Below are 20,137 nucleotides of genomic sequence, written 5' to 3' on the forward strand. Positions count from 1 at the left end.
GTCCCCTCATCTGATTACAGTATATAAAGACATAAGGGCTTGGCATGGGGCCACATCTGGAGCAGCATCCACCAATCCTGTGCTGGGACATCCCAACTCCATCAGGAGTCCCCCTCCTCCTGGGACTAGAGCTGAGGACTACCTGCCTACCATTTCTTTTTCCTTTTTTTTTTCTTAATATGAAGCATTTTTTTTGGCTGCCTTTTCTCCTGCTCATTAACTGGCTGCACTAAAGCCAAAGAAAACCCCCATATGAAAGGAGAATGGGTTTATCAAGGTGTAGAAAAATTAATTGCTCACACTGGTAAACTTCAAAGAAATCTTGCCTAAAATACTTAATGGTTGCAGAAATTCCTTCATGCTGAAACTTTTGGAACTTTATAATGTCATAAGTGCTTAATTTTTTTTCTTAAATGATGTGTGATTTATATTTATTTTTTCCTGCATGGCTTTATAAGCTGAATCGGACTGACTCAGCATTTCTACAATTTAGCAATGCAAATGTTAAACTCTGTTTAAAAATGTGCAAATTTATTGGGATAATATAGTGATATATTTTCAGTGGTATTTTTGGTTATGGCTCACTGCTCAGGGCGCCATTGCAGAGGGCACCTAGCAAATAATCGTTCCCTATTAAATTCAGTATAAATTGGGCATTCCCTAGGCTGTGAAAGAATGCTTTGTTAAATATTACTGACCATCAATTCAGGGTATTTATGCTAAAGTTGATATTATATGAGCGTTTCCTGTTCGCCACAGTTTTAAAGTGCTTTATTCATATTCTTTAGAAAACAGTTTATGAAGTAAAACCCCAAATAAAACAAACAAAAAATTGTTTCTTTGTTTTCTGAAACATATTATTAACAGAAATATCAAACAGATTTTTTTTCCTTTTAAAAATGTGTTTTAGTTCTTAGTGTTTCTATTAAGTCAATCAGTATAAATATATTGTTTCAGATTTGGAAACATTTTTTTGAATTATAAAAAGATGGCTGAAAAAAATGTTAAATTAGCCACAAGCTTACTTTATGTAGTGCACAAAAACAAAAGGTGCACAGAGCAAGAGCTTCATTGGATTACATTTGAAGCGTTTAGAGGGAAAGAAGAATGACATCATCTTTTTTTAAACGAGGAAAACTTCACATTTAAACCTCTCACCGTATTTGGGCTTATGGAATCTTTCAAAAAATGTCAATCCAAGCTTCTCTCCAGCTGACATAAAAGTTAAAAGAATGTTACAGCAATCATCTCACTCCTACTCATCTCTGTGTTAACCACAGGTTTTCCAAGAGAAAAATGTTTAGGCTGTGAGGCACATTTAAAGAGAAAATGCATGAAAAGCATGAATAGCTGTTTTTCCACTTTCAGTGGGAGTTTGGAGTGTTTCTTTCTCTTAAGGACAGTCGAGGATGCGGATTCATCAAGTATACCTAACATTTAGGTATCCTTGCTTTATTTTGAGTACTTTGAACTATGGTGTTTGGCTAACACCATGGCTCAAAATCCTCAAGTGACCTGAGATGTGTGCATTTTGTATGAGCAGAAAGATAACAAAAAGCAGTTAACTGAAACATCCCAAGAAAACTGACCCTGTCTCAACCCCACCCCCTTTGTTTCAGCTCCAGCAAAGACCTTGCCAGGAATGATGCTATTGGCACGAGCTGCCAGGAGGGTACGAGGAGGGCAAACGTGCTGTTAGAGAGCAGGAACTCCACAGTGAGGACAATGTGGGGAGGGTGGGGCCTGGCAGCAGTGTTCGCCCATCATGCCATTCCACTCCCTGGACACTCAACTGTGCAAAGCACTGTTCCAACACTGTAATTTGGACTAAAAATATTGGACTCTCTTTCCTCCTTCCTTTTTTGTAAATACTGCGGCTACTTTCTTCAATCTTGCGGCTCACCAGAATGGTCGTTTGCCCCTATCAAAGTGTGCATGTGCAGAACCTCTTGCTGCCTTTGCGCTCGTCAATGTCTTGGTTTTTCAGCCATGTTAAGGGATATCGATTAAACCCTGAAATAAAAAAAAATTAAAATTCATAATTAAGTTAATGATTGATATGCGAACAAATTTTAAAACCATTTTGAATGTGTTCAGACAGATCCGGTGTGTAATGCTGTGAGAAATACTTGTAATGTGCAATATTTGGGCAGCAGTAATCCCCTTAAGTACAGTAATGTTTCTGTGGTGAATCACCCACACCTACGTTCATTTTGCTGTTTGAAATATATGCGGCAGCAACATCACTTTTAAGTAGATTTCCAATCAAACAACCGCAAAGAAATTGTGGATTTAAATCTTGTTGGGATGGTGAAATATGCACTGCTGTGTGAGCTTATTTCTAAGACATGACACAGCACATTACGCACATATAGACACGCATGCTATGTAAGACAAGCTCTAGTTTCAAGGTCTGGTATTTCGTTTCAAGTTAACTGAAACCCTAAAGCACTAGAAGGGACCCCAGCTTTGTAATCTACACTCTGCTGTATATCATTAATATGCTGCAATGTTGCCCTCAGGAATGTCATGTTTGTGGGTGTCCTACCCCAACAAGTCCATTGAAGAGACCCAAGCCTTGTCATTACAATTCCAGTGATAATGACAGCTTTGAAAAGCTCTGGGTTATTTCAGTTTTCTCTCCTCGCTGTCATAGTAATTACCTTTAAATTTAGTCTTCAAACTCTCATAGTAATGCCAGAGCACAGAGCGACCCTATATGATTCTGTTTACAGTAGCTACACCCAACACACTCTCAGTTTCTACCACTTTTTGTCCATGTGTGTGTATGATAAATAATCAGCTCTGGACATCCAGGCTCCAACCTGCAGGATCCCGAACAAGATGACGGAAAAAATTCTGTGCTTTCATTCTGAATTATAACTTGCCTTTACATTGTTTCTATTGGAAGAGCTTCCTTTAAAATATGAGCAAACTATCTCAGTGGTTTTCCCATAACTGCACCAGAAAATAACGGCATAGATGGCAGTGGAAAAACACACAGTTCTTTTCAGGACATCACAAACAATACTGCTGACAGAAGCCAAATGTACCTCATGTCATCTTGTGGGAAGAGATCATGTGCAAACAGATCCTGTGTGATAGAACCCGGCGTGAGAAAACTGTAATTACATGATGAGCGATCTCATCAGTCTCAAGCGAACGTGCATCACAGCTCCATCATAGGCACTTACTGGCTCATTAATTCACATATTCCCCTAATAAAGGAACACTATAATAAAAAATGCTTTGAGTTATCTCAGTAATACATTTTTAAATGTGAAACCTTAAGATGACATCAGTAATAAAGGCATTTTAACAAGAACATATTAATGTTATGCAAGCCTATACCATAATAGGGAAGATTTTAAATGAACAATTTCCAATCATGGCCCAGCAGTAAGCCTCTAAAGGTCTAACCTAAAGCAGTAAACTGTATCCAAGCTTATTAATGTAGAATTTAGTGGAAGGAAAATATAAAATTAAGTGCAAAACCCACAGGGATAATTAAAACTACAACTATAAGCTGATTCTGGGCTTATAGAGTTTAGAACATAGGGTACAACATGCGCATTCCATGTGTGAAGCCCTTAGTCAGTCACATGGTTTCACCTGAAATATAAAGATTAAGGAAAGGATTGGTTGTCTAGTGCAAGGTCCCAAACTCTGGCAGAACAGAGGCACAGAAAGCTGCATGAACTCCAGTGAGAATAAAAAATAATAATAAAATAAAACAATTGAATTTTATTGATCTCACACTGGAGAAATTTACCTCTGCATTTAACCCATCCCCTTGGGGAGCAGTGGGCTGCCACTGTGCAGCACCTGAGGAGTAGTGTGGGGTTAAGCGTCTTGCTCAGGGACCCAGAGTGCAGGCTGTGGGAATCAAACCGGGTACTTGCAGCCTTCTCAGAGCACAAGCGCAGTGCTCTAACCACTAGGCCAACACTTCCCCACTTGGCAAACCATGTTGTCTTTTGTTGCTCACCAATTTTTTTATTTTATTTTTTTTCAAATAATCTGAGGTCATCCTCCTGTATAATTTTAAATCAACTTAAGCTTCTCTCTGCTGACCAGCTTCTCGCAGTTTCCAGCTGGACATGGCATCCACCCCAACTACCGAAGGTCCCAGTATCTGTTCTAATAGCTATAGTGTCAAGGGGCTGGACTGTTCAGAATGAAACCGCACAGCAAATCTATTGAGAATCATCAAGATGAAGGTATAGATGGGTTGAAGGCAAATTTTAAAACAACCTGGCCTTCCTTAACATCTTAGCAGAATCATGGCACTCAGTAAATCATGCAAAAGAAGTGCAAGTGTTGAAGCATGCAGGATTAGAAATGAAAATTAAAGCTGATTTTGTATAAGTCAAACATGCAGAACAATGAATTTGAACATAAAGAAAGGTTGTGTTGTTTAAGTTTCACACTTAAATAAAATTAAACAGGTCAAAAAACAATTACATATATTTTAGGGAATTTATTTATGCTTATAGCGAATAACCAACAATATTTCAAATGTATTTTCAAAACTAGTAGAGCTGTAAGCTTAATATGCTCTTTTATGTCCTCATCTTAGAATATTTAGATTTTTTAAAAATTCAGAAAAAAAGGAATTTAAAACAACACAAACAGGTACTTGTGATTTATTCTTTGTGGTTGTTGCTGGCACACAGTCGGAGCCAAAACAGCACAGCTCTTATCAGAAAAAAAGGACTATGTGGTTTTACACTGTCCAAGTCAATACGAGAATCACATGTTAGGTACAAAATGAGAGATTAAGGAAACAAACATCCCCCCCAAAAAACATCTTAGTCATTTTGTTTTGTTGTCAGACATCCGACCATGTTAAAGTGTTTCTTCCAACCAGTGCATGTTTTTCCCTTTATTGTTTCTATGATTTTGTTGATCTACAGGGGGAAACTGAAAGAACATTGCAAAGGATCCCCTGTTCAATTCTCACTAAAAGTAACAAAAAAAGAAAAGGATTTTGCCTCTCAAACACTGGCAAACAAGTTTTTGTTTAAAAAAAAATAAGATAAAAAAATGTCCGATTTTCTAAAAGAATATTCCAAACCTGTTTTATTTTTAGGAGTTCTTTTTTTGTGCCTCTGTATATTCCTCAATGACCTAGCAGACTTTATCATTCACTAAGGCTCTGCGAGGAAAACCACAGCAACAATGGAGCTGTTTTTATCTTTTCCTTTTGACCCTTTTTCCTTTCCATTTGATCTAAATGATAACACATCACACAACACCATTGCTTTGTTTTTTGTTTTGTTTTTTACTGACTGGGTACAACAGTTAAAGTTTATTATTTAAGTCTTATAAACGAAGATCCAATAAATACAGGTGGAAATCTATACCTAAACATTTTTATGAAATGCACTAAAGGTACTAAAGCAGTTGCATTTTTCTTGGATGGTTAAAAAAAAAAAGAATTTATATATTTTTAAATTAAAATGGTACGTAAAATATTGGTTTTATTGCACATGTTTTTCATTTCAACATTGTAGTAAGTAGGGCCACAAACATCTAGCAACTTTTTACTAAAAAAAAACATGGTCACACCCATTCATTAACCTTGTCTAAATACAGCAACAACAAAAATAACGTCGCTTTTTTTCTGGGAAAAGACTAAAAACATTTTGACCAACAAAATAGAAGACATTTGACCTATAAAGTGGGAAACCAAATACCTTTTTTTCTTTTTTAAGGCAAACGTCTCAGACCTGACTTCTCTTCTTTGTTTCATTAAACAATGTAAAATCATAAAAATATGGCCATATTGCATATTGTTTATTTAGTAATTTTGGCCCCATGGTTCAAAACCTTTGGAGACAGCAGATCTAAACTTTGTTTTGCCATGAATAGGCTAAGATCTACTAACATCTGTCTTTGATACAAACACAAACCGCGAGTTATATGAATTCACTCAATGCGTAAATCAATCCGTAGAAAAACTATGGATCCCATAATCAACATGTCAAACATTTCAGAGTGAATGCATGTCAGTTCTATGTGTTATTAAGGTGAGGAAGAAAATCTAAGCTGCATTAAAATTGGGGAAGAGATTCAGGAAAACGGCAGGAACACAAAAGGATCAAAACTCAAAATCAGACACCAGCATCAAGAGAAAAGAGTTTTACATAAAATTGGACTGGGACAGTTGTATTACAAGCGATACTAGTGGATAAAATTATTATAAAATGCAGAAAGAAAACTACCTCACAACTGTTTCTATACCTACAACCAGCAGGCAATTAATAATACAGCCAAGAACAGCCGTTAACAAACCAGTCAAAATTACTGTAAAGGAAATGTAAACATCTGAGGGATATTCATCAAAATATAATGAGGATGCATGTATGAGCACATGTATAAGGTCTAAACATATGTGATTAAATATACATACCAAATTCTTGATTTAAATAAAGATACTGATGTTGTTTGTTAGATGATTATTCCACTGTGAGTAAAAAGCAATTCACATAAATAAATGTCAAAACTCAATATACAATTGGGCTCAAGATGAACGCATCCAAAATATGGATACATAGATGGGTGTTTGTCATTTTCAAACCTTTTGTGAAGCAAAGAAAGCATTATATTGCACTATCAATTAAGATTTTTTTGGAAAAGAATATAAGCTTTATCTCTATGACTACCCAAAACTCTTTTGAAAAAAATACAAACTTTTAAGTAGATATTAAACTTCATTTTTAAGCTAGCAATTGTGAATTTAAAATGTTTTATTGATGTGATTTATAAATTTTAATTATCATGTTTTCATACGCTGTAAGGTGAAAATTATGAATAACAGAAATAAAAACTCCTATCTGTTTGTAATTATCATGTGTTTAATTGTAGTATTGCATTACTGAAATAAATGCACTTTTTAACAACACTCTAAAGCTCTGAATATCATATAAATTTAATATTCCAACTGGACCTGTTTTGAGATTACATTACTTAAGATGGTAAGTGTTCATTTTAAGGCAAGACAAGGAAAGTTTTTTGCACTGCACAGGTCATATCATTTCAAAGTGCTTTATATGAATTAAATAATAAAACAGAGGGAAGATAAAAGCAGGATAAAAGCAAATAAAGATAAAAACATGATAAACCAGGTAGTAGGGATAAAAAAAACAGACTACAACTTTAAATAATGATACCTCAGTTAACAGTTTAACTTAAACAGGCAATGGCAGTTCTAAACAAATAGGTTTTTAACTTTGACTTTAAAAAAATTCAGGCCTTCAGCACTTTTAATTTTAGTGGAATTCTTTCATGTAGCATGTGAATCAATAAAATAAATGAAATATCTAAAAATACACATATTGGACTGAATCTGTTGCTAATAAATGCAGGGCTGTCAACTCTCACCCATTGGGAGTGAGACTCACCCATCTCAGTGTCTTCACACATTCTCACTCCATATTCCCTATTCCTTACACAAAAAAATGACAGACATTAAAACTCAACTCCATTACACTTATTTATGTATTGTATGGTACTTTGAGTAAATATGAATAAAAAATACAGCAGCTTGCTTAAATTATTGGTGTGGAGACTGAGTGTAGGATCACATCAAAAGACTTTTTTAGTCCCAGTTTTAGTCCATGTTTTGCTCACAAGTTAAATAATTTTTGCTCAGTCTAGTTTAATAATCTCCCATTGACATTTAGGAGTAATTAAACCAACAAAAATATTTTAATTCTTAAAGCTTCCAGATTTGCCTCTTAAACCCATATGAGTTCCAAAAAAAGAAAAACAACCATTGCTTTTTATTTTTCAAAAGATCAGTCACCCAAGAAAAGACCAACCACATCCAGAGAGGATGTGCAGAACAGCTCAGTTATCCATGATTCATAAAGGGAGAACCACAGGTATGTTTTTTTTTTCTTATTACTTGTCTTATTCATTTATCTTTATTTTGGTCCATTGAATATGTTAACTTAATTTCCATCACATTTTCCAAATGAAACATTCAGAGAAGTGCTGTCTCCTGTCATGAGGAGTTTTTATATAATCGTTGTTTAGCCGTTTTGTCAATTGTAAGATTGATTGTAACTAATAACATACTGAATTAAGCTTTTTAATCCTAGCCTATTACCAAATATTCATACACAGTGTAGTTTGCATAGGTTTCGATTGCGCTGGTTCCCATATTAGTGCCAGTAATCCAGTAATAGCCTATTAATTCCCCATTCTTTAAGTTACTTATAATGATAATCAACAAAGTTGTGAAATTCTTAGTTTAAAGTATATTTAACATGCTAGTATTTTAGTAGGGCCCATTCTGCTTTACTTCAATTCTCTAAAAATCACCAGAATGTAGAAAATAATGTATATCTTGAGTAAAATATTCCACATAACTACAGATCACTTATTGCTACTCAGTAATAATTACTGTGCAATAAAAATCCCACATTCTGACACTTTGTTTTAGTCAAATCCTCTGAAAACCTCCAACCTACAGCTGCACTTATCCTCATCTAACCCCGACAAGGGTTTTTGTCCAAACTATTTCAAATTCTCACTCCAAGATTTGGTGAAAAGTTGGCAGCCCTATAAATGGGTGTACCATCTGATTAACTTAGTTATTCTTTAATTAAATGATTGATTGTGGGTTCATTCATTTATTTGCGCATGTTCTGTATTGACTATTATCATCTGATAATGGACTAAAACGGTATCAAACTACAAGACTGTATAATTTATGAAGCGTCACCATAGCCACAACCCAACAAATCAGCCTGGAGACAGCAACCATTGCTCTCTGCTGGAGGCCCCTGTTAGTTGGAGCGCATCTGTCATGCCCATGACAAAACCCTCCAAGATGCAGCGGGAGAAAGGCGGGTAAGTGTGCGGGTATTTACTGCGTTCATGCGCAAAGAGGAAATTTGGGCTGAGGTCGGTTTGCGGGTTTTAATCTGTCATAGGAAAGGGAAGAAAGGCTCCAAACATGAATCCAAATCCGAGAAAGAGCCGGACCTGGAGACAGCCAGAGCTAACGCCGCTCTGTGGGAGCTGAAGTTGAAGAGCACAGAGCAGGATCTGTCCGACTACCGGGGGGCCCATCATAACATGGCCCGCATGAACGAGCAGCTCATCAATCAGCTGCACCGCGCGCAGCAGGACTCTGTGGACATGACCGGCTACTGGCAAAGACAAGTAGAAGCCAGAGAGGAGAAGGTCAGGGAGGGAAGATGCACACACACCTTACAAACCTGGAATGCAGATTTAAACAGTTTAAAGGTCCATTTTTTACCCTCACAGATAAATATGCTTGAAGATGAACTAAGAAGACAAGAGGCCCTTGCACTTCAAGAGAGAAATAAACAGGTTAGTGTTAATTTATTACACAATTTTAAAATCTTATTAAAAATGCATGGATTTGCAAAATTAAATTATAATATTAGCATATGAATTATGACAGTTATAATTATGAATTTTCTTTAGTAGGGCAGTGGAGGATGCTATATTTCTGGGGTGGATCATCAAAAATAATTGGTCCTCCTAATTGTCAATCATTCTGGTGATTTGTTTACATAAGGCCGTCCTATGTGGTTGTCCCCATTTTCAATTACTGGTGGTGAGTTTGACATAGTTGAAAACTTGCAAATCTTCTTTTTGGAAAGTAAGCTTGTATGAGCAATGCAAACAGCAACTTTTTAAACAGAGCGTGCACAAGGAAAAATGGGCTTGTGCACGCTCTTGCACACGTTTCATAGGGGTTCCCTCTTGGGAGCAGATACAGGGTTGTACATGTGTATTTTTTTTTTTTTTAAGGGGATAGGGCGGGTCTTTTTTAAAAATTCACAAAAATCCTATACCATTCAATACCTTATATATACTATATATATGCTCTGCTAAGAATAACTCCAGAACCTCTGCTCTGAGTGCTGGAGCTCCTCAGGGTTGTGTACTCAGTCCACTACAATTCCCTCAGGTTAATTATGACTGGGTAGTGTCACGATTTTCAAATCAATTTGGATTTAAACAACAAACATATATAAGAATTGAAACGCTCAGAGACATTTTGTCTTTCTTTATATACTGATAAGGAATCTAGTAATATGATTGGATCAACTGTAGGATGTAAAAAAGAACCTTGACTAATGCCTGGGGACAATGCATTGTTTAAAAAAAAGGGAATTTGATGAAATTGTCTCTTAAACTTAGCCATTGGAAATAAATGATGACTTTGCATTAATATAATTTATTATTTGCTAATATTTTCCAAAGCCAACTTAGAGAATATCTTCTCCCACATTTCATTGTTATTCAAAGGTCTGTCATAATGTTTTAGTCAATCATGACAGATTTGTGTCCTCTAAAAAAAAGGACACATATCTGTCAAGAATCTGGTCTGTTTATTTATCCACACAGGCCAGGCGTGACATTGCTCTGATTTACACTGCGCATCTTAAACCTGTAGCATGTCAAAAATGTGCTGCGCTGTCTACTGACAGCTGGTGTTATGTGTAATTATGTTGGCATTTGCCACGTTTAAAAAAACAACAACCAAACAAAGGCACCATAAAATTAAAAAAACAAAAAAAAACAAAGCTTTGCATTCCAAGTAACTTGGTCTAATGTTATTTTAATCTATTCCAGTGGCCACAGTGAAAAAGCATAATTTAAAAGTGCTTGGTCGGGAAAATACAGACACGCTGCTGGTCTTGATGCGTTAACCATACTTCCATTGTCACACAGGATCTTCAGTCTAGAAAGGCCCCTTTAGGTTACATAACGCACACCAAAGAAACTAATTTGGACTCATACCCTCACTGACCTCTGTTTCCCACCATAAAAGCCGAAAGCTTTTAAATTCACATGACAAAGTCAAGTGACAGAAAAAGTCTTCTTCTTTTGCTGGCAGCTGGTTTCCATCTTCCAAGTCTTACTTCATGATAGTAAAACCGAGCTTCTGAGGATGAGAAAAAAAAGGCAAATGGTCTGGACCGACTTAAAACAAACCTATTTCAGACATGTACATATGTCCCTTTTTATTTAAGAGCTGCATTTGGGACTTTGATGGCGCCTTAAACCTCGCAAGGCGATAAAATGGTAGTATGTGAAAGTGATGAACATGCGAAGCAGTTCGGTCAGGCGAATAATTATTCTGTGCAGCATGAGGGAAAGGCTGATCACTTTCAACCCTAAAGCGGTGAATATTTTTGGAAACCTTACCATATGATGGGTTGCATTGGGGGAAAATTAGAAGATACAGACCGGCTTGTGTAAATACTGCAGTGCTGATGTAGACGAACGTTTAGAGAGTTATCTGAAGAATAACGATTAGGCTCAAAGCTGTAATCAGATGGTTGATAACCTCTCATTTAGTCGTCATGTCCATGTTTGTGGGCGCGCGTGTTTCCAGTCCTTCATGATTTTGGTCACTTTGTCACATTTTTTCTCAGACTGACTCCTCCACAGTAGCATCCTAAGACATTTAAGATGAATGATCTATGAGTTAGCATTTAAGTTCTGGTTACAGCTTTTTCACACGTTGAATTGGAAGAATTTCTGCATCATGTCCTTGTATAAAAGTTGATGGTTTCCATTTATGACTTGTAATTTTTGTTTTTTTTTCTGTTCTGTCATGTCTTAAAAGGCTCAAGCCCATAAAATGCTCAAGGAAGAGTTAAGTTTAATGGAGGAGAAGGAAGCTCGGTTGAAAGATGAACTCAGCAATGTGAGGAGGCGGAAAACAGGAGCAAAATTTTTTTTTTTCACTTTGAAGGTTATGGAGTTGCATTCAGGACTTTTTTCTTTGCTTCCAGATGGGGAAACACATGGATTTGAAACAGAAAGAGCATGAAGAAAAGCTAAAGGAAATGCTGGATAACTTCCAAATGGATAAGGTTAGACCACGGATTACAGTATGTGTTAAAGTGCATTGCATTGATGCATTAAAGATAAAAAGCCTTAAAGGAGTTTTCAAGTTATGTACTGCTTTTTTGCATTCATCCATTTTACCAAGGCAAACATTAGTATTTGATTAATCTCAACACAAAGTAATGCATGTCTATAAAGTAAAAGAAAAAGAAAAAATGACGAGTGTAGCATGCACATGTTTTTAGCCCCATTTCCTCTCTTACACCTAAATAAAATCCAATACCACAAACTGGTTTCAGCCACCTACCTTTAAAAGTATGCATTTGCACTGAATCTCAGTTTATTAAGGCCTCAGATTTGTTAAAGAATTAGTTAAAAAGCATCACGAAGACCAGGGAACACAGATGTGGACATTTTTTTAATCCTGCTATATTTTTTTTTTTTTTGCTTTAAAAATCTCACTGATTTCTGTTCAATCAATCAGCTAAAGATATTAATAATTTGGACCAATCACAATCTTTCAAAGAGCACTATTGCAGCAACTTTACAAAACAAAACTGCTGAGAGGCTGAGGTCGGGCTGTTCCTTGTCTGACTCTCTCATTGAAAAAGGATCCTCTGAGATCAAAATGGTGCTGATGTATGAACTTTATTTAATTTAAATTTTAATAAAGAAGAACAAAAAATAAATAATCAATGTAGGATAACATATCCAAAATATAACTGGACAAACGTAAATCCCTGCAAACTGTGTAGCGGTCAACAAAAACACATGGGCCCACTCACCCACTCTCTCCCAGTGCAACCCAGTCTCATGGGAAAATGTACCCCCACTACGTTGGTCCACACTGCAAAACGTAGTGGGTTGCCCAGTGACACTCCAACAGGTGAGTAATATGCCCTATTACAAATCTCCGCCCAAATCTAGTTGACCCATTCCTCTACAAACAAACAAATAAAAACAAAACCATAACAGCTATTAACTCACACAAACAAACATTAAAGTATATTCTCATTTATGGTTCCTATAAATACCTTAACTGACAGTCAGCAAGGAAGCTGCTGGCAGAGCGAGCCGAACCGAGGGCCCCTGCTTAAAGAAGAGCATTAATCAGTGAAGCATCCAAGAGGTCAGTGGTTAGTGTGGAGGAGCCACATATATCCCCAGCTTAAGAGGGACATACTATTAATTTAGATTACAAGTATGGCCTTCATGAAATTGTGCGCACAGCTGATTGGAAGTTGGGCATTTCACCAGTTGGATGCTACAAAAGGCTTTAGACTGTGGCAGAGGTCCTCCCTTTAACCGGACAATGACCCTGAACATGCAGCCAGACATGTGTTGGAATGGCCTAGTCAAAGACCATACTTATACCTGATAGAATTTTGAAGAAAACTGCTCAAAAAACTTGCAGTGAAAGTGGCTCTACAAAGCTTTACCTCATGGGGGCTGATTACAAAAGCACACCAGAGCTTCCGATACCAAAAAAAAGGATAGAAAAACCATATGTAATCTTCTTTCCACTTCATAATTATCCACTACTTTGTGTTGGTCTATCATATGACACCCCAATAAAATACATCCAAGACTGTGGTTGGAACATGACAACATGCTAAGACTTTCGGGAGGAAACTATCCTTTTTAAAGACCTGTTCCCTGTTGGATAAGAACAGACAGTGGTAAAACACAAGCTCAGATATTCCAAATGGAGGAGTGAAACCGTATAAATGTCTCTGCAGGAAAGCCTAAAGAGAGACATGATGGTCATGTGCAATCAAGAGATAGCCCAGATGAAGCTGGACCACCATGAAGCTATTGTGTGAGTGATTTTTCATTTTTTTAGATCCTGAGATTCAATCCTATAAAATGACCTGTTGAGCAGAACACTAAGAAAAAATAATGCCAGTATTTAAATATACAAACATGTGACCAGAATTAATGTTATTATATTTGGATTTGTCATTTTCATGACAGTATATATTACCTAAGTCAACTATCGCATTGTCATTTAACCCAGAATCTCCTGCAGGAAGCGGACACTAAAGCATGTGGGGATGACCATAGTTTACTTTTGAGGCTATAGGATGTGTCCTGCTCTGGCGGCGATGTTTTTACAGCTCATGAAACATCAACGTTGATGCTGGTGTGGCCCTGCCTGCATGGTCTGAGTGTCCTCATTTGATTTAATTTTGAACCTAGAAGTTAAACAAACCGACCCAGCACCACCCGGTTTCCAGAGAAGGAATCCTCAGAACCAACAAAAGATTTTTGTTGTAACCCTAAAGTTAATGTTTCTCTTTCTGTTGGTTGTCTTGACAAAACTCGGCGAATGAATCATGTTGAGATAAAATTACAAAGTGGGACAATGACGGAAATTACATGGAGGTATTCACAGTCTGCAAATGTTTGGAAATGTGTTGAATTAGATTTCCGTATTTTCCTGGTCTGGATAATTATGGGAAAACAAACAAAGTATGGAAATATGTTTCATATCTTCTTTATTGTGTCCTTCATTTCTCCCTTCATTATGTTATTCTTTCTTTCCTTGCTTCTTTCTTTCTATTGTTCTCTTTTTTTGTTTTTTTGTCTTCCTTGCACCCCACACCCTTTCCCTGTATCCTTTCTTCTCCCCTCCCTTCCGATTTTCGCCGTTGTGTCGTTTCTTCTTGTATTGTGTCCTTCATTTCTCCTTTTGTTCCTTTGTTTTGCATTCTTTTATTCTTCCTCTTTTTTGTGGGTAAATTCAATAAAAGCATTTTTTTAATTCAATAATAGTGATCGTCTTTAAACACATTTCTTAGTTTTATTTACATGGCGAATCACTGCCATAAGCTTGTACAGTAGTCTGTTGTGGGCATTACTGGTAGTCTGTTTATATCAATATCAAAATTCTTTTGTTTCGGCAAAAATGAAGAAATATATCGTGATCTAAGTTTTAGTAATATCATTCAGCCCCAAAAAAAACAAAAAAACTGAGTCGAGACTGAAGTTGTATTTTTTCAACATGAACACACAGTTACCTCATCTTTTAAACTGGAAACAATCTCTCAGCTGCCTTTATGTTTGTTTGATTTATTTTTTCCTTTTAGTCAGATGGAAAAGGCATTAAAGTCTGCTCTCGAGGAGCAGGATCGCTTAAATGAAGCTCTGAAATCTACCATCCAAGAAGCAGAGGACCTGAAGGAACTGACACATTCACTGGCTAAGGAAAAGCTCTCACTAACACTGGAGAAGGTATCTTAGCCCCAACTGACGTTAAACATGAGTGACTTTTCAGTAGCAGTCCTTGGAAAGAGACCCTTTGTCTCAAGTAATTTTTAAGTTATTAAAGTCTTTGTCGGATCCGTCCAAAATATATTTTTGGTGGGTTTTTTCCTTACGCTGTTTACTTGTGCTGACTCTGTGTATTTTGCTTGTGGTCCAACTCCCACCGACCTCCTGACTGCTCTCCAGCCTCTCAGTGGTCAGCGGTTGTGGCGTGTTTCCACTGGTGTCTGGATTCTAATTGAACGGCTTATCCCTTGGAGTTTTCTGGCACCGATTCTTTCCGTCAAATAAATATTGGGCACATTAATTTCACCCCTGATTATGACAGCTAATCTAAAGACTAAATCTGCTTGCTGACACCTTTGGAGCTCATTCAGCAGAACAAGAGGAATCACAAACAAATAAATACCCAGAATCAGAACTCATCCCCCCTATGGTCAGAGGTTTACATGCACACTTTACCGGCATGGATGCCATGTATGTATATACAACTAGAAACTGGAATGTAGTTCAAACACAAGGTTCCAAAAATACAAAGAGTCCACTAATATTCAGTTAGTAGTCAAATATCAAACCTGAATTATACATTATGCTTGTTTATTGCAAGGTCCAACTTGCCTAAAAGATTTGACCAAATATTATTGGAGTATACATGTTTCATTCAGAATGTATGTGTTTCAAAATTGCTCATTGTTGTGCAGTACTGAAAACCAAAGATAACCTACCTACCATATTTTATGTGTATAAACCTTTGACTATGTTTTATACTCTCTCATTTAGGACATGCTTGAGTTGACGATTAAAAAAAACTCTGCAAAGATGGAAGCGAAAGAAAAGAAGCTCTCTGAAGTCACGGCCAAAGTTTCTTCCCTGGAACTGGCCCTTGGGGAAATCTCCAGAAAACTTGAGCAGCAGGAAGAGAGGGAGAAAACAAACCTGATTACCATCCAGGCCAGCCAGGTGGAGCTGGAAAAACTGCAGAAGCTCCTTGCCATGCGAGAGAAGGAGATGCAGCGTGTCAAGCAGCTGGCGAGGACTATCGTTGATAAGCGCAAAGAAGTGGAGGAGTTTTTCCATGAAGCGTTGGATCACGTCAGGCAGGAGATCATTGCCAGCAGAATTCAGTACAAAAAGGAAGCGCTTCAGGATTATCAGCAGAAATTTAGAGAGGCCACAGCCGGGATGATAAAGTTTCCACCCATCAGTACCGTGAATAAAAGTCCCAACAGTACCAATTACCTTTATGCAGACATAGAGGCAACTGTAGAACGGTACATCAACCTTCCATTCAACCACTGTGGTACTTGACTCGAACCACGGTGGTTGAATATGTGATTTTTCTATGTATGCAAAAAAAAATAATTATGTTTTATTTGGATTTGATTGAATAGACTAAGACAAAATTGAATCATTTCATTAGCTGAAACAAAGCTGAGAATTATTCATAGTACATAATACTGCCACCACTATGTTTCACAGTATGGTTACTGATGTGTACTGCTAGTTTTTTGACATGTAGCATTTTGTGTGTGTAGACCAAAAAGCCCTTTTGCTCTCATCTGACAGGAGCATTCTTCCATAAGTGACCTCTAGATGATTGTGGCAAACTGCTAACAGGGCAGCTTATGATTTTTTTTTTTTTTTTGTCAAAAATTAATCAAGGTAAGGATTAGTCATACTTTAATTAAATAAACTCAAAGTCATTGGTCCAAATCTGAAGTTTTGCTATTTGGACCTACTGTAATCAATATACATTTCATTTCTTTGCAACTTTCATAAAGGCCAGACATGTATTGGCAAATTTTGGCAGTTGAGCTTAAGACTGCAGCTCCTTCACAGGTAGCAGGCCTATTGTCGGCTTCCTTGTTTAATCATTTTCTTCCATGGCCGTATTCACTGATGATATGACATGTTAGGGCGGTTGGCTGTAAAAGATTTATTATGGATCTTTTTCTTGCATCAGCATACAGTTCTTCCCTCGATGTGCCAGTTTAACTGGGAATGGTAAAATTCAATTCACTTCATTTATATACTCTGGTACCAATTCGTAACACATCTTATCTCATGTGGCATTTTAGAGAGTCGAGTCAATTAAATTATAAAGTCAGACTGTTTCAATGTTTTAATCAAGAAAAGCCTATTGAATGCAACAAGTCTGGATGAACATGTAGCATTAGTGGATATTCTCAGACACTGAGCATGCACGCAGTGAAAGTAGAGAGTAAAGTCTACCTTTTAACAAGAAGAAACCTTCAGCAGAATCAAGCTAAGTGTGAGCGGCCTTTTGCCAAGACCGACTGGGGGTTTGAGAAAACAGAGACAGACACACAATGGGACATGGCAGCACTGATCCTGAAATACTGTGTGTGTTAGAGAATAAACGGTAAATTACCTCCATAGGTGGCTTTTTCAATGAAAGAAACAGATGAGCTCTGAGCAAGTATTTTAGATAAGATGAAATATAGCACATAGATTTAGGTCCATTAGTCGATAGTTATGTCTAGGGGAGAAAGGTCTAAACCCTGAAAAACAGGCACAACTTTATCATTTATAATTTACGTTTTTGACAGCAGGAGCTTGGTTGATGCCTTCCTCCAGGATGGTGCAGTAGCTAAAGAGAGTGCCAAGCCACATGAAGCTACTATGACAAGAAAAATCAAAGAAAATATAAAGTTAATATTTGAAATAAAATATTACAAAATTGGAGAATCAAAGTAGAATTTAGAAGAGTGAGAAAAACGGTCCATTGGTCCTCCACCAGCCTAAGCCTAAAGCATCCTAATTATTTATTAAAATGGAAAGTTTTAAGCCTAGTGTTAAAAGTGGGCAGGCTGTCTGCCTTTTGGACTGAAACTGGAAGGTGGTTCCACAGGAGAGAGCTACTAGTAAACAGAAAGCTCGATTTGGAACAATCAGTTCTTTAAAACATGATGCAGCTTGAATACTTAGAGCTTTATGCATCAGAGAAAAAAACATACTTTGGATTTATTAGGGAGCCAATGGAGGGAAACTTAAGTAGGAGCTCCACAAAAACCAACAAAAAAGAAGTTTCCCCACTGTATCCAGTCAGTGAAAGCTGAGTGGGCATCACACAGCGCACATTATGAGCATTTTAAGAAAAACTGCAACACTAACAAGATATTTTTAACAACGCAGTTTGAGATTCATACAATCTTTTCCTCTTATTTTTGATCTCAAAACAACTTGGACTGTAACAAGTATGTTAACCATTAAAGATTAGCAGGTTTGACTGAATTATTCTATACTTTATTCTACAAAAAAACATGAGTTACCGTAGGTTAAACGGCGCACTAAATAACCCTTGGGGGTATGGCGTGCCCATTTTCAGGTACACCAAGCCCTGCCAAGACCAGCGGTTACAGATAGTGAATAGATCAGTAAAGATAGTTTAAAACTTATTCTGGATTTTATATCCTAACGAGAACTATATTTTCTCAAGAAGTATAATTTTCAAATCATATTTTATGGCACGGGATAAGGGGTGCACCATGGAGAGCCTTTATTTAAGAATGTCAGGTGGTTCATTAAAATCAAAATGAAATAGATTAAATGTTGTAACTCTAAAGTCAGAAACTTAAGAGTAATGCAATATCATAAAGAATTTTCTTCTGTTTTCTGTAGGCCTCTTTCTCCAAGCAGTGAGGTCCACGTGTCTCATCTCACTTGGAAGCAAAAGGAAAAAGTTCTCGGCCTCCTCTTTGCTAAAATGAATGGACAGACGGAAAGGTAATAAAGCATCCCGCATAAGTGGCTTATGTTTCACACAGCTAAACTATTATTGGGATTTGTGCTCACTGCCTACATTTAAATCCATTTGTTTTCTTCTAAAAGAAACTTAAAACTTCTGCATCAATTAACTCCGAAGAACAAAGTGCAGTGACACCATGCAGTTAGCTAAATTGAAACTGCTGACTCCTCCCTCCTTTTAATGCCTTAAGCAGCCATTTTCTCGGCAGAAGAGGATACCATAAAAACATAAGCTAGGCTTCAACCAATTTTCTTTTCCATCCAGCTGCTTAAAAAGAATGAAGAAAGAGTCTGGGCGCAATAGTAAAAATAGGCTCGGCCACAGAGTCGTGTGCTTGGAAACAAACATCTGGTCACAACGATTTTTCTTCCAGCTCATTGGTCTCCTCTCTTTACGTGCACAAGCAGTTTATTTTGTTCTTTGAACGCTTGTGGTCGGAGAGCAGCTGGTAACATGATTTTCAGAGAAGATTGTGCAGGGCATCTGTATGTATGGGATAGAGGGGGAATGACGGGAAGTATATTCATGTCAGCAGTGGTCTGGCATCCAGTCTGAACATTTGGTAAATTGAGACAATCAGTAAGCAGTGTCCAAATCTGGTTGACCCAAAATAACCGCTTTTGGGGTAGGGGGTGGGGGGTTCCGCAGGTTCGAGCAAAAAGACACCAGTGTGTTATAAAACATGGTTTCTCGTTTTCAGTGTTCTCTATTTAACTACAACTTCCTGCTTTTTCTCCCCCTGACAGGAAAGCCTGCAAGCATCTAGATCCGTGTTCTTCCAGCGAGGAGCAAAAAGAGACTTTTTGAAAAAAGGGAGCTCAAACACAGAAAAGAAATCACACAGAAAAAAATAAATAAATTTTCTCATCCTTGCAATTAAGAAAGCCTGCACAGATTTATTGCTCCCACATCTCATGTTTTGCAGAAAAAGCAGCGGCTGTGAGGACTTGAGTGCTTGCATGTGATTTATCAAGACGGTTTGCATTCTGGCATTGCATAATGATGACTGTCCTCCAGAATTAGAGAGGAGGCCTGCTGGGGCATCTATCAGCCCCAAGGCGCCGGAGTCCATTCTGCCCTCAACCCCAAACAGCCTGTCAGATACGCACCGCACCACATGACCTCAGTGCAGCCTCGGCTGTTCTCATCGCATGTCAAAACTCTGCATCTTTGAACTGTGTGCTTCCGAAGAAGAATCAAGCAGGGGTGCAAAATATAGCCTTGTTTTCATTTTAACTATTTTTCATTGCTTTG

General features: G+C 37.3%; 1 protein-coding gene across 1 annotated transcript; it reads left to right on the top strand.

The window, feature by feature from the left end:
* Positions 1 to 8,759: 8,759 nt before the first annotated feature.
* bbof1 (basal body orientation factor 1) lies at positions 8,760 to 20,041 on the top strand. The gene is made up of 10 exons (XM_015386821.1): positions 8,760 to 8,862; positions 8,946 to 9,198; positions 9,283 to 9,348; positions 11,624 to 11,704; positions 11,793 to 11,873; positions 13,587 to 13,666; positions 14,937 to 15,081; positions 15,895 to 16,385; positions 18,757 to 18,861; positions 19,630 to 20,041. The coding sequence occupies exons 1-10, from the start codon at positions 8,819 to 8,821 to the stop codon at positions 19,688 to 19,690; spliced, it is 1,407 nt and encodes a 468-aa protein (XP_015242307.1). The 5' UTR covers positions 8,760 to 8,818; the 3' UTR covers positions 19,691 to 20,041.
* Positions 20,042 to 20,137: the final 96 nt, after the last annotated feature.

The sequence above is a fragment of the Cyprinodon variegatus genome, unplaced genomic scaffold (assembly GCF_000732505.1).
Source record: "Cyprinodon variegatus isolate N-32 unplaced genomic scaffold, C_variegatus-1.0 Scaffold379, whole genome shotgun sequence".
NCBI classification, from domain to species: Eukaryota; Metazoa; Chordata; class Actinopteri; order Cyprinodontiformes; family Cyprinodontidae; genus Cyprinodon; species Cyprinodon variegatus.